The sequence below is a fragment of the Osmia bicornis genome, chromosome 13 (genome assembly GCF_907164935.1).
Source record: "Osmia bicornis bicornis chromosome 13, iOsmBic2.1, whole genome shotgun sequence".
NCBI classification, from domain to species: Eukaryota; Metazoa; Arthropoda; class Insecta; order Hymenoptera; family Megachilidae; genus Osmia; species Osmia bicornis.
Genome location: NC_060228.1, coordinates 2,648,194 through 2,663,428, shown reverse-complemented (window position 1 = coordinate 2,663,428; position 15,235 = coordinate 2,648,194). Strand labels below are relative to the sequence as shown.

Genomic DNA, 15,235 nt, shown 5'->3' with positions numbered 1-15,235 from the left:
CTTATAAAATTGCTCTAGTCGCAAATATTACATTTAATAAGAATTGATCTGAAAAATAGATAGGAAAGCATCTTTTTACAAAGATATTATGGTACCCAAAAGTTGCTCCTGATTTGTTTTATAAGATTCAATGGTCAGATATCTCAATAACAAATTGTTAACAAACAGCAACTGAAAATAAATGTTGTTGCGTATCTGCCGGTAAGTTATGACGTCATAAACGACCGTTGATTATATCCACCGACTGAAAGTAAATGTCAGCGACATCTGTCACTTGTAGTACACCCTCGATCCCGCTCGGCGACCCTTTAGGGAAAATGGCGGTCAAAGCCAACGGTGGGAAAGGTATCCACACCATTGAGCATGACACTCGAGCTAGCAGTCATTATGCCTAATTCATAGGAGGCACTTTGGTATTAATTTACGTAGTTGCTACCGTTATCGAAAGCGAATGGCGTCGGGAGTGGGGGCTCCAAATGCCCTTGCACGTGGTCCGAGGAGAGGCAGGCACCGGGTGCGACCCTCGGTGTCGGCCACATGATAAGCATCCGAGATGGGCACCTGTGTGCCAGGCGCGGAGGGCTCCAGAGTGATACACATAAGGTTCTAGAGCCCTCCTTTAGCGCCAGTGTCGGTCGCCGTGGGGTTTTAGTCAGTAGGAACCTGACACCCCCTGCCGTCTTCCCCCAAGGGACGGTGGGGGTTTTATGCAAGATTTCCCCACGTAAAAAAAAAAATATATATTTACAGCCACTGTAATTTAACTACAGGTAGCTCGCTGCAACGGCGAATGGGAACGCCAGAGCCAATTGACCACCATTGTCAACCGTAGAGAGAAGTGAAACCTCCTCAGTCTTATAGCGACCGCCGAGGGGTGCGGATCTAATTGTGAAACATACATATTTACGTATGTGTACCCTTATTTTATTTTCTGCGTTCATTACATTTGCTGTATTATCTTCTTACTTTGTTGAATAAACTCATTAGGAGCATGAACGCGTTGATTCTATTACATCTGTGTGCCTTCCCTATTATTTTATCCTTTTATTTATTATTTTATTCATCTTTTCAGTCCTTGCGGGAACCACCCTCACAAGTCATTTATTATTTTATCCCTCTACATGGGCCTCGGCTCATCCTTCTCAGTTATTTATTATTTCCTTGGCTTTGAGGTCCTTATGAGGCCCAACCCTTTATCACTGCATCCCTTACACCTCTGTATCCCTTATATCTCCGCATCCCCTATATTCCTGCATTCTTTTCATCCCTACGTTCCTTTCATCCCTACACTCTTTTCATCCCTACATTCTTTTCATCCCTACACTCTTTTCATTCCTACATTCTTTTCATCCCTACATTTCTTTTATCCCTTCATTCTTTTCATCCCTACATTCTTTTCATCTCTTCATCCCTTATATCCCTGCATTCCTTACATCTCTACATCCCCTACATCTCTAAATCCCTTACATCTCTACATCCCATACATCTCTACATCCCTTAAATGTCTACATCCCTTACATATCTACATATAAATTTAGTTCCCGTTCTCGCCGCCAGAGGGCGCTGATTCGACATCGAAATTTTAGTTCACATTTTTGCCGCTAGAGGGCCAAAAATAGAGCAAAATTTAGTTCCTTTTTCCAAAACCAGAGGGCGCTGATTCAACATCGAAATTTTAGTTCACATTTTTGCCGCTAGAGGGCCAAAAATAGAGCAAAATTTAGTTCCTTTTTCCAAAACCAGAGGGCGCTGATTCAACATCGAAATTTTAGTTCACATTTTTGCCGCTAGAGGGCCAAAAATAGAGCAAAATTTAGTTCCTTTTTCCAAAACCAGAGGGCGCTGATTCAACATCGAAATTTTAGTTCACATTTTTGCCGCTAGAGGGCCAAAAATAGAGCAAAATTTAGTTCCTTTTTCCAAAACCAGAGGGCGCTGATTCAACATCGAAATTTTAGTTCACATTTTTGCCGCTAGAGGGCCAAAAATAGAGCAAAATTTAGTTCCTTTTTCCAAAACCAGAGGGCGCTGATTCAACATCGAAATTTTAGTTCACATTTTTGCCGCTAGAGGGCCAAAAATAGAGCAAAATTTAGTTCCTTTTTCCAAAACCAGAGGGCGCTGATTCAACATCGAAATTTTAGTTCGCATTTTTGCCGCTAGGGGGCGCTATTTTTCGAGATTTTCGCGAAAACATTGCGAAAAACAGCGCCCCCTAGCGGCAAAAATTTGAACTGAAATTTCGATGTCGAATCAGCGCCCTCTGGTTTTGGAAAAAGGAACTAAATTTTGTTCTGTTTCTGGCCCTCTAGCGGCAAAAATGTGAACTAAAATGTCGATGTCGAATCAGCGCCCTCTGGTGGCGAGAAAAAGAACTAAATTTTGCAAAATTTCGCGCAAATACTTACCTTTACTTACCTTTACTCGAAGCAGCCTTTATAATATATTTATTATAATGTTTGCAGGGATATAAGGGATGCAGGGATGAAAGGAATGTAGGGATGAGGAGAATGTAGGAATGAAAAGAATGTAGGGATGATAAGAATGTAGGGATGGAAAGAATGTAAGGATGGAAAGAATGTAAGGATGAAAAGAATGTAAGGATGAAAAGAATGTAGGGATGAAAAGGATGTAGGGATGAAAGGAATCTAGGGATGAAAAGAGTGTAGGAATGTAAAGAGTGTAGGGATGTAAAGAGTGTAAGGATGAAAGAATGTAGGGATGAAAGGAATGTAGGGATAAAAAGAATATAGGGATGAAAAGAGTGTAGGGATGAAAAGAATGTAGAGATGATAAGAATGTAGGGATGAAAAGAATGTAGGGTTGAAAAGAATGTAGTGATGAAATAAATGTAGGGATGAAAAGAATGCCGGGATGCAAGGAGTACAGAGATGGCCTTGGCCTATAATGAGGAATAAAATTATATAAATAACTAGAAAAAGTAAAATAAATGGGGTCCTCGGCTGAGACCTAGACGAGGGATATAATCATAAATGTTATTCACCTTCGATGAGCTTATTTAATAAGCAAAAAAAAATAAATGAAGTAAATTACATAAATTCTGGAACAAAATTAGAGGACAATGATTATTCTTTTTGTGCCCTCTTCATACAGCCCTGATTTCTTCCGGGAGTATTAAGGACCCCGCTGCGCCAATGATGCCCTCTGCATACCGACCTGATATCATATTGGGGTATTAAGGACCCAGAAAGCTGATGAGTATCTTTGCATATCAATAGTATAGCATCTGGGGTGCCAAGGACCCCGATGCACCAGTAACTATCGCTGCATACCGATATATCATCTTGGGGTTTCAGGAACCCCGAAGCACCGCTGACACTGTTTGCATAACGGCATTATGACATCTGGGGTGTCAGGGACCCCAGTGTATCTGTGGCGCTCTCGGTATATCGACATGATATCACCTTGGGGTGCTAGGGACCCCGAAGCACGTTTGATAATCTGCATACCGACATTGAAAAGTGACACGGACGGACGTCTTTGCGCTTTATATATATATATATATATAAGATAAGGTGTAAAGAAACTGAAATGTTATTTTTACTTTTCTAATATTTAGTGAATCTTGATTTAATAGACTTTAATGTAAATAACGTAAGAAAATTAATATATAAATGGCAATAACATTTGGAGTAAACTGGTTTATAGAAATACTATTTTTATATTAAAAGAAATAGTCGTAAATGCTGTACCTGTTTATTATCATAATTGTAAGTATGCATTATGTATAAAAGTTATTAACTTGATCGAGGTTTATAATAAAATGTTTTAAATTTTAAAAGCTTTAGTATTCTTTTATTTTCCTACAAAAAAATGTACTTTACATTATTATATTATTAAATTACACTTTGTTTACAATAGTTCACATACACACATCTTAGAAAATAATAAGTGATAGCACATTCACTGTCAGTAAAAAAATATATTATAACGATATATATACCACCTAATTTCAATAATTCTTAAAATTCTATGGTATCCTTATTCATATGGTAAACTATTAATATAAAGAAAAAAGAAATAGTTTTAAATAATTTATAAGAAATAGGGTCAAAGGGAGTCAAAATTGTGTCGTATCTGTTGTCGGTGCGAGATGCGGTAAAAGAGGGACTGGTAAAACAGGAACGATTATACCAGCTGTGCTCTCTGCATGCAGATCTAACATCTGGGAGTTTCTGAGACCCCAAAATTCATAACTTCTGAAGAACAAAGGCATGTTCAGTACTTTTATATCTGTAGTCACGGTTTTTGCTTAATTAGTACTGTCGATTGTCACCAAATGGCGCTTGTGTGCTACTTTCACAGCGCGGGTTGATTTAGAATTAAAAAACATGAAAATAAGACTTCGAATATGCAGAGCTTATTAAGTATTTATAATCATGCTATGTATTAACAAGGAAAGAATTAAAAATTATAACCTTCATTTTTATTCTTGTTGAATACATTATTACAGTATTCTATTTGTTATTTAAAATTATTATCTTCCATACCAGATTACACGCATAAATATAGTGTATATCTATGCAACGTCTGTTTTAATAAAATCGTAGTAAATTAAATTATATGCCCTTTCAGAAGTTATAAAAGATTGTGATGTACAAAAGTATAGTTCCTATATATTAGAAACGGTTACCCTTTATTACGCCTTAATCTAAATTAATTGCTCCGCTGATAGCAAACTTTTCAAGACGGAAGAATTAATGCCCGTAAAGAATCTTCGGGATGGACTTCCAATACTGCTTTAGTTCCAGAATTAAACGGTATCGCTATACCACCATCGACAACTAACCCTGCATCATAGCACTGTGACCTTACTACTAATTTGTTACACAACCCACGTGGTTGCATGGACTTTGGTATGGGCCAAACATCGGTTACTATCATATCCCTTATAGCGTAACATAATTTTAATTCCTCTGAAATATACACAAAAATTTATACTCTCCATTCGTACCTCTACTGTAAAACAATATACAAAGATTTTAAATATTTAATAAATTATTTATGTATACGTACCAGCATCAACATGCAAACTGCTATTAAAAGTGGAACAAATTTTGTCAATTTCCTCACTGCTAAATTGTTTTTTCTCATCTACAAGATTCAGTATCTCTTGTACTACTAGTGAATTAACACTATTTATAGATTTATACCAGGACGTCGATCCTGTTCCTGTGCTGACACACAATCCAGAACTTTTCACCAAGTGAAACTCTGGTTCATTGTCTGGCTTTATAAACAAGGAACTTGTTCTAGCCGATAGTGTCTCGGCTATAAAAACCTGTTAAACATATAAAATGTTGAACTATATAATGATACACAAAGTTGCTTAAATAGAGGGGAACTTACTTCGTTTAGCGCTAACCACGGTAAACGTCTTTCTTTTGGTAAATTATTTGGTGCTCCTTTCTGTAAATCTTCTGTATAAAATCTGCAAGTATTAAAAAATATTTTGCAATATACACCCATGTAACATGTAAAAATAAAAATCATAAGAATTGCATTTAATTGTATTACTTTTCGCAACCTGTAACACGACCTTTTTCATGCGCGTGAAATGGAGGATCCCAGATATTATCACCCATAATTGTTGTTCTAATCCTTCGTCTCATTAATACATTATAATGACCAGCTCTTAACATTTCAAAAATTTCCGGTATCCTTTTGGTATATTTGGGCGGTAACATTAGAAAACCCTCGGATCTCTCCGGGAATGAATTAATGCCTATTATAGGTTTTTTATTATCAAATATTAAATTTGATGCTAATAAAAATGTGCCATCGCCGCCGATCGGAAGAATTAAATCGGCCCAAACGAAATTCTCCGGATTAAGATTTTCCCTGCAATAGAAATACATTCATTTAATAAAATTTAATGATTAATTAAATGAATATATAATTCAATGAAAGTATACCTGTTTACTACTCTATACTCTATATTCATTTTCTTCAAATGTTCAATTACTTCATTTTTCACAGCATTGGTTGCAATATGACTAGCCAACATTAAATCATAATCAGATCCTCTTTCCTCTAATTTTACTTTCAACTCTTCCTCATTTAAATCTGGTTCTCGCAATTTTTCAAAATAGTATCGCGACAATTTTTTCACGATAAGCACTCGCTTCGGTACAAAGCTCGCCTCGTTTCGCAAGAATACTCGTAGATTATTGGAAGCATTGTATTTGTGTGGTTGCAAACGTTGTAAAATTCCTGAAAAATATATGGCAATATTAATAAAATAATACGAGGTATAAATTCTTTAAAAGTCATCGAATAATAAATAATAAATCTATATATAATATTAAATACATATATTAATAATTAAGGACATTGGGAATAATATATATTTTAATGTTTAAATTTTTTATGTATACTTTCAATTAAAATATATACAATCTTAATACATATCGAGTAATGATGTCATTTAATAGTACTGTTTGCATAGTCATTTCGTAGAATGACGTAAACTATAATCGAACGATACACTGTGCTTCAACGCTCTGATAACCAATAATTAAATGACACTGATCGAGTAATACTTCGGGGTTAAAATATCCAGCGAAGTTATTCCTACAACTTGTCTTTTGTTTTGTGAGTTTTCATTGGAGCTCGTTGACGTTGTACGCTGTTGCCAATGGAATCAAAGAGTACTTCAAAAATTTACTTACTGCCAGATCTTCGAACGTGGCTAAGAGTCGTCATCGCATGCTGTTTTATAAGTTAACGTACGATATACGTGCGAACAATAAATGCAAAAGTAGGAACATCAAGTACGTCAAAGCGTTTTTAACCTCTCTACCGGTACGAATAATAGGTATATCTAAAGTCATGCGACATGTACGCACAAATACAAGTTCACAGTCCACCGTGGATAGAGATAAAATAATACTCCGGAGTGAGAAAGTAGGAATACCAATATGGCCGTCTTTGGCGGTAAATTTGAAATGCGTGTAAGTTTTGCTCTCGCTAGTGAAATGATAATCAGAAACATTACATATAAAGAAATATTACGAAATCGATAAAATTCTATAAAATTCTAATATGAAATTAAAAAAAGAGAAAAGATATCGTTAAATATCGAGCGATTCAAATAAACAGAGAAAAAATAATAATTTCACTGTACAGATACACGCTTCGCTTACACTTTATTAATTCATTTGCAATACATTAATTAAGTCTGTTTAAATAGCATCGAGGCATACCTAACGCATGCCTTCGTTTATACTATAGACAATCATCTAACTTAAACACACGCTCACGTTCACTTTTTATCTTTCTTTCGTTAATCTTTCTCTCGCTCTCATTCTCACTATCTCTCACTCTCTCATCTCTCTTTCTCATTTGCGCATTTTTTTCCATTTCTCTTTAATAATCTGTATTTCCATTATCGATATCATTTATCGTTATTGTTATTACCATTGTCATTATCATTATACCATATAATATATCATAAGATCGACGTTAAAAACTAAAATTCGTATAAAAAGCGTCGTTATTCATACTAACAATGTAACTGTACTATTTAAATAATAATTGAATCTTAAAAAATTATTTGTTCTTGTTCTTGTTCTTGTTGGTGGTGGTGTGTCTGAATGTATGAGATGTCTAACGCATCGATTATAATATTATACGAGGGTGCAAGGCGGTGCAGAAATTTTTACGTACACGTATAATGGTTTCTCACATAGTACGCTCGTGTCGACGTGTATCCAAAGAACGTTCAGTAAGATCGTGAAATGCCCCGACATTGCGCTTCGTATCAAAACCATAATTAACACATATATATATATATAACCCGTTATCTATCATTATGAAAACTAACGATTGTCACTGAGCGAATAGAGGAAGTAAGCAAAAGTGTACTTTTTCGCAGAAAATATAAATAAAGAAGAAAATGTATCTCGTATATATGTACAGTTTACTAATATAATAAAATGAACCACTATAATTTCGTGTATTTGTAAAATGATAGAAGATGAATTCTAATGAAAAAATACACGCGCTTTTACTCGTTACGATCTTACCGATCCGATTCGTTCTTGGATCGACGCCAGGACGACGGTACATCCGTTTCGTGTCGGCAAGCCGCACCCCGCACAATTCTCTCAAATTCATCTTTTACATCGTAATCGTTTTCACGCGGCATTTTTATAATCTAGCTAATACTTTTACATACTACGAATGTTTAGCACATATCACTACGGCCGAACCATTGAAATCTCTCCCGCTCAACTTTCTCTCTCCCTCTCATTCGCTCCCAATATCCACTTGAATTCTTTCGTTATTACATAGCTAAACGCTATTACGAGCAATAATGTACATCAATTACATAAAAAACAAGATATTTCGTTAACGTTTTTTTATCTGCGTTTTCAAATCGTTTCTTTTTCCTTAATCGTCGAGCGATGGTCACACTTACGAAGGTACCGCGGCTTATATTTATCCAAAGAATCACTACCGACACCACCATCCTAATTATCAATTACCATCATCCATACGTGACAGAATGGTTTCTAACAACAGCCCTGACGCACGATATACATAGAATATTTCGTTCGGTTTAAAAAGTTATGCCTTACAGTCGAATATCATCGTCAACCCCACAGGGTGAACTTGCGTCAGATTATTACACAATTGCTTATAATCCTATATCGAAATCGAACATCGCATTAAAAAACGTCGCGTGTGCTATTTCGAACAATCAAACAAACGAGATCCTATCGCTTGGAACTCGGACGCGGATAAAATTCGACGAAATTCTTTACATACCACCTACGCATCCGTCAGGGATTAAAACTCCATTGTTCCTTTAATTTCGAGAAACGAAAAATACGAAATTTTCATTGGCCTGTCCACCTTGCCTCGATTATTCGCGAGTTCGTCGTTAAAAAGCGAATCTGCCATTCAACGTACACGAAGAGCACGCAATAAAATTGAATTTCATAGATATTGCTTTGAAAAACATGATATATTCGAATTCCAATGTAACGTTGATGATACAGCGTTTAATTAAACACGCTAAAAACTAGAATTTCATTGCATGAACGAGAGAAAGTGTGTAGGAAATTGTTCACACAAAATTATTAAATAATTAAAAGATTTAGGAATACATATATATGTACATGTACATACTCAAATTTTTAACAGATATCTGTTTAATAATTTTGTTAATTGCAAATATTGTTTGCTAGGAAATTCACTTTCGACATAGAATAATAATTAATCTTAAACTTATAAACACATATTCCCCTCGTTTCTAATTACAGAACATTCCAAGCTTACATGCATTTAGATTCTTTTCTTTACTTCTTTTTTTTTTTTTTTACTCAAGATTCACGTTGAGTTATCGATCATATCTATCTAGCTGGGATCATTCCTTTCTGCTCGATCATGGTTCGAACATAAATAAATAAAATAGTCAAGCGAATAAACGAAAAAGAAAAGAAGAGAAACGAAGAGTAATGAATCCGTGGAATGGCATCAACTCCGTCCTTAATTGGAAGATTGACTTCGTATGTCATTCTGTTTTATCTTACTCTACAGCAAATGGTTACCCCTTATTATCGTGCTGACGTTTTTATTTTTCTTCTTTAATAACGGGCAAAGATGTTCGCGGTGTGTGAATGGTTTGAATGTTCGCGTTGTGACGTGACTATCTATATAGTATACATGTACACTATATTCATATTTATACATTTATATTTATATTTATATATTTATATATGTATACCTCTGCATTTTGTTTCCTTCACATTCATTATTTTTGCAAAATATTTCTTTTGCCGACGTGTCGGCACTAAGCCTGTATGATACAATCGCAAATTACATCTCGTGTTCGCTTAGGCAAAACTTTACTTGGTAAGTACAGTGACCATCTGCATTTTTCATTTATCATCATAATTAATTAATTCGAAGGGGAGGTGGTGGATGAGGTCGAAGACTTATGAACGAATAAGATGCGAAACAACGGTTGAAACACAATTAATAAAATCGCGTCGATTTCTTAAAGAAGCTCCCCGAATCACAAACGTTTAATCTCTACCACGTTAAAATCTCTGTGTGTGTGTGTGTGTGTGTGTGTGTGTGTGTGTGTGTGTGTTTACGGCAGCTTCCGGTGCCTCCTTTACCCTACGTACACGATTATCCTTAACAAGATTAAACTCCGACTTCCGACTATTAGAATGATCGTTGAACGTAAAGTTCGTCGGTAAAAATTGGAAAGAAGAAGTACGAAGCCGTTGAAAATATTCATCGTACCGTTCTCGAGTATTATTAGCGTGTCTATCTGTGTGTAAAGGTTTACCGTGTGTATATTTGTTTAAAGAATGCGAGGAATTTTTCCGCGCGAGCGTCGATTACGGGCGAGAAACGAAAAATAAAGAAGATATTACAGGAAGTGGAGGCGAACGAAGAGAAAAAGAAACGCTCGTAACGACGCGCACGATGGATGTTACCCGCATTATTACGTAGTTTCTATCTCATTTTATTTCCTTTTCATTTATTATTAATTACTATTAGATTTCGAAGTCGTCCGGTTAGCCGCTAGAACGAGGCCAACAAACGTGCACGAGAGAGATACGGGGGTTGTCTCGATCTTGTTTCATTTCGAGTCTCTTCAACGGAATTCTCTCAGTGATTTATCCAAGAGCCACTATACTCCTAGTAATAGAAGTGGGCAAAACTGTTGCATGTGTTACGAGAACGAACCGAACCTCAGCTATGCGTTTGCGGATGTGGAGGTGGTGCGCCGGTAATCTCGGTCCAACGCATTTCGAAGAAACTGCGCATCCCGTGTCCAGCCTTCCCCACAGGACTGTCGTCCTCGTTGAATACCTCGCAGTTGATGAACATCTGTCTGACATCGGCGCAAAACTCATCGCGAGACTTGTACCTGTGTATCGAGAAGCACTTCTTTGGAACATGTTCATAATTCCAATTTTATTTTTTTTTATTTTTATATTTTGGCATTTCAGATTTGAAGCTTTGACGATCAAGTTAGAGGCGTTCTAGAGATCATAGATGATTTTTTATACTTGTTTTTTTTTAGGGAAAGAGGCATTTCTAAATAGAATCGAATGTACGTTCAATTAATCTAGCTGTCGACGGTGTACGCGTGTAACTTACACGGAGTCCTGCAATTTCTTCTTGATCGTACTGAGATCCATGGGTGTTTTAATAATTTTCTTGTAGGTAGGAAACTGTTTGGTGTTCACCGGCAAAAGGAACGGCCAGGCCTCGTCCTGTTGCTCCAACTGTTCGAGTAGCACCTTACAAGGAGCCAGCTCTCGTTGTTGTTTCTTCGTCAGTGTCCTATTGTTGCCCTCCTTCCTCGGCGAGGCTGTAGGTGTTGCCGGTTCCGATGAACTGACGTCCTCTACGTGCGTGTTCGATGCCGTTGACGGCGTTGGACTGCGACGCAAAACAACAGAAATTATTTGCACCATTTTAGCTTTCGCTTTTTCGCAGGAGGTATTGTCCGTCATTTTTATAAAGCTTCTGGACGATAAAGACTCGAGAGCGTGATTTATTTTTATTTTTTTTTTTTTTTTCTCTACTTTCTCCGCTCGAGACGAAGTTATTATACCACGCACATTTATTACACACACACACGCGTTGTTTCTCGATCGGAACATTTATCATATTTTTCATCATTCTGACTCTCTCTGTCTTTCCTGTCTATATTACTTTTTATTTTAGTCTCGCTGTTTTATATATTCTCTCTCGCCGGTTTGCTCGGTCATTTGTTCAAGTTTCGAGCAATCTAAATTACCCGTTCCCCATTAGTTTTAGTCGATGATCGTAACACGCTGTACAAAGTAGTACAGGGTGTCCCCCGACCAGGAGGGGACCCGACAACAATATCATTCGCAGGTGGTAGAAAATAATCGCTCGAAGACGAACCTATCGACGATTGCTTTTTTTTTTTTTTTCTTTATATCATGTAGAAGCTTTATTTATTTATATACCTATCGTGGAACACCCTGTATGATGCGAATACTTCCTTACAACAATGATCGACGAGTGTATTTTGACACGGGCCGAGGATGTAAGTCGGTATGATAATAATAATCGCATTTAGAAGCAGTGTACTTTGTCTATGTTCATTCGTATTTTTTTTGTTTTTTTGGGTTTTTTTTTTTAAAGCAGTTTTATGTTTTCATATTCGATCGGAAATGGATTATTTTTTTTTTTTACACGTTCTCGTTGAATGTTATTGAGTCATTTTGTTTCGTAGATTATTTGCTTTATCTACTGTTACTTCGTTAAGATACGTTGTTTTAAGTCAGCGAGTTGACAATGTTTGTTTGGTTTTTTGTTTTTGTTAACGTAATCACCTAGCTGGTGGATGATCAGAACTTTCACTTTCTCTGGTGCCTCCCCCTTTGGTATGACTCCTTCGACTACTATTTCTCTTCTTTGGTTGTTTACTGTGGCAATTAGAACAATACCATTTTCCCCTTGGCATCTGGAAGTATAGTAAAGTTATTTGAATATATTATACAACTGAGAATATTTGAGAGGAAGGGTTGAAACTTCAAAAGATGTATATTATATTACAATTTTTAATCTACATATGTTAATAGAAAAGATATTTTCATTGAATAAGCTACTCACTTTTGGCATAACAGGATTATGGCAGTCGGTATGATAAGCCCGTGGACAGAGTTCACATAGCACTAAATTTTTGCCAACCCTCTTTCCGCATACCAAACAATTTCGTTCCCCTGTTGCTTTGTTCATGCACTCGTGACAATACCTGAAACAGGATTCGTAATTGTTTAATTAAAATAGAATAGTATTCTTCGGAATTGTCCGGTTTGTTTCATAATACAAACAGCTTACCAGTCACCATCAGGAATGTTTTCCATTTTTGGACGGAAACAGTAAGTATGATAGCCGCGGTCACAACCATCACACAGTAGCAGCTTGTCTTCGTTATCTCCACTGTGACAGAACTGACAATTCTGTAACAGAGAAAGAAAAACTTTCCGTCTTAAAATTCAGTCGATAATTGAAGCAAATTAATCCTAACACTTTGACGACCTCACCTTTTTGTAATTAATGTTATAAAGATTCTAGCGACCGTCAAAGTGTTAACGATCTAGCGTTGTCACACAAGCGTTAAAAATAAAAATGTACCATCGATGCAATAAATGTTAATATGCAAAGTATATTAATAAATAGAGGATAAAAGCTTAAGGATCAAGGGTATATTTAATAAACGGAATGGAATTTATATTTAATCGTGCATACTTAGTTCTCGTGTTATCGCTCAAAGTATAATTAAAAATGAAATTGAATGGGGTAGCATTAAAATGATAATCACCCTACAAAAAAGGAAAATACAAAGCGTTGAAAAAAAAAAAAAGATTAGTAGACGATAAGCGGCATATTCTGTTGCATGCTACCGTTACGTTAAACTCTAACCACCATTTAAATTCCATTAATGTTGTTAGTCAATTAATTTGTTAAAACGTTTATCGATTGCCGCATTATTCGCACATCATTCCCTTTATTATGACGTTCCATTGGAATATACCATCATGGAAGGTGCCACGCGAAGAGCATTTCGTTTAACTTTAGACACTTTTTGAAGGAACGTTTTGCCAGTCATCATCATCGAAAGCGATATGCTCTCTGTGGTTCACTATATACAGGATATTCGTTCTAACAATTCGTACGATCTTCAATCATCCGTAATGATGTAATTAAAAGAGAAGATAATACTCTTTTATTACATTATTGTAAACGACTGAAAAATCCTGTATAATGTTAAAACAGACACTCTGTATAGGAAGGATAGAAGAAAAAGAGCTTTCAGAGTGTGAGGTAGAGGAGAAGTTTCGGTTAGTAAAGTTAGTGCGAATACCCACAGAGGCCTGAGAAGTAGTCAATAGCTGATTGTACTGAGTGGTAGCTTTGAGTGAGACGCAGCGGTTTCGTAGCTTGACGCAGACCGAGTTTCTAGCTGGTGTTAGACTCACAGCCTTCATGATGCTCTTGTCCCAGGCGATGCTGGCCTCCAGCATGTACAGTGCCATGGCGAGCTGAGCCGACGTGTGTGCACGAGCTGTTGCCTCTCTCCAGTTGTTCAGACCTCTCGGAGTTGTTTCCTCCTGCGGCACCGGCGCCTGATTGCTCTGATCCGAATTACTCGAGTTTGCGTTAGCCGCAGCCGCCTGTTCAGCTTTCAGAGCCGCTAAATTTGGATCGCCCGTACTGTAAATTCAATAAAAATGAAAAATATCTCATTAATCTTTGAATATTCCTCGCTGTACCCTATCTCCTATAAGATGCCATGGTTTATAATCTTACCAAACGCCTAACGGTGGTTTCAAGTATCTCCTCTCTATCGCTGCCTCCAAAGACAGTAACCTTTGCCGCGCTTGCTCGACAGCGCTCACTTTCTCCATTTCGTTCAATTTCTCAATCTCCTCGGCCTCCTCGGTGCCAGCCCGCGGAGGAAGTTTCCAGCCTTTGACCTGCATGCTGGCGTTCGCGACTTTGTCCTCGAGAGCCTCGACCTGCTCCAAAAGTTGCGCGTCCACCCGTAACGCGACCTGCTCGCTCCATGTTACCGGGTTGTCCGGTTGCGGGATCGGTGTATCAGGATCGTCGGGTGTGGATTTCAGTTCGGTGGCGGATACGTTGCCAGGGTCCACGTTGATTCTACCTGTCACGGCTAGGAAGGATTCCATGGTCGCCCATGTTGTACGTTTCAGTTCCTTCTCGCGGACACCGCGAGAATGAAGGTGCTCCAACAGTTCTTGAAACGTGTCGACGTCTGTTATTCTCCACCAACCGTATCGTAAATCTGCTCGGATTATAAGTGACACGAGTTAATGATCGATCCGCAAGCTTGATTAACGATAATCAAGTTTTGAAGTTGTTAACATACCCTTTGGTACTGGTTTAGCTTCCCCTGGAGGAGGTAGACCGTGTACTTTGAGATACTCGAGCTGAACTGCTTCGTCCTGGGTCAAAATCAAAGGTGCTGGACTATCGCACCTGTCGTAATTTGGACTAGCCGGCGGAGGGAACACTGGTATTCTCAGCTCGGTGGGTTCAGCTATTCCAAATATCTGCTTGGTACTCGGTCCTGGAGTGTCGCAAGTTTCTCGAGGTAAAATTGAAAACCAATTGAATTCGTTGCTGCAATCTATAATTTATCGATAAAGAAATAAATAGCAAATTACGTAAATGACAAGTT

At 37.3% G+C, this 15,235-nt stretch overlaps 2 protein-coding genes across 18 annotated transcripts in view; both read right to left on the bottom strand.

The window, feature by feature from the left end:
• Positions 1 to 4,425: 4,425 nt before the first annotated feature.
• LOC114880599 (NAD kinase 2, mitochondrial-like) lies at positions 4,426 to 7,049 on the bottom strand. The gene is made up of 6 exons (XM_029196788.2): positions 6,693 to 7,049; positions 5,937 to 6,234; positions 5,539 to 5,862; positions 5,371 to 5,452; positions 5,038 to 5,302; positions 4,426 to 4,937 (listed from the first exon to the last, which is right to left on the bottom strand). Exons 1-6 carry the CDS (start codon positions 6,724 to 6,726, stop codon positions 4,705 to 4,707), a joined length of 1,236 nt encoding a protein of 411 aa, XP_029052621.1. The 5' UTR covers positions 6,727 to 7,049; the 3' UTR covers positions 4,426 to 4,704.
• Positions 7,050 to 7,144: 95 nt separating this feature from the next.
• LOC114880598 (bromodomain adjacent to zinc finger domain protein 2B) overlaps positions 7,145 to 15,235 on the bottom strand; it is a 96,156-nt gene continuing 88,065 nt past the window's right edge. For 15 of the 17 annotated variants that reach the window (XM_029196767.2, XM_029196763.2, XM_029196774.2 and 12 more), the window contains 8 exons: positions 14,924 to 15,184; positions 14,341 to 14,839; positions 13,899 to 14,244; positions 12,868 to 12,989; positions 12,640 to 12,781; positions 12,360 to 12,490; positions 11,149 to 11,433; positions 7,145 to 10,915 (listed from right to left, as the gene is read on the bottom strand). In XM_029196767.2, coding sequence (XP_029052600.2) covers positions 10,738 to 10,915; positions 11,149 to 11,433; positions 12,360 to 12,490; positions 12,640 to 12,781; positions 12,868 to 12,989; positions 13,899 to 14,244; positions 14,341 to 14,839; positions 14,924 to 15,184 — 1,964 coding nt within the window. In that variant the 3' untranslated portion in view covers positions 7,145 to 10,737. The remainder of the gene's footprint in view (positions 10,916 to 11,148; positions 11,434 to 12,359; positions 12,491 to 12,639; positions 12,782 to 12,867; positions 12,990 to 13,898; positions 14,245 to 14,340; positions 14,840 to 14,923; positions 15,185 to 15,235) is intronic. The other 2 variants (XM_029196778.2, XM_029196787.2) reach the window with 1 other exon arrangement.

Bases quoted from the DNA above. Each gene is read 5' to 3' on its own strand.
- LOC114880599 (XM_029196788.2), bottom strand. From the start codon at position 6,726: ATGACGACTCTTAGCCACGTTCGAAGATCTGGCA. The intron at 6,235-6,692 runs GTAAGTAAATTT...TATATTTTTCAG, and splicing joins CCACGTTCGAAGATCTGGCA to GAATTTTACAACGTTTGCAA. The intron at 5,453-5,538 runs GTAATACAATTA...TAATACTTGCAG, and splicing joins CGTGTTACAGGTTGCGAAAA to ATTTTATACAGAAGATTTAC.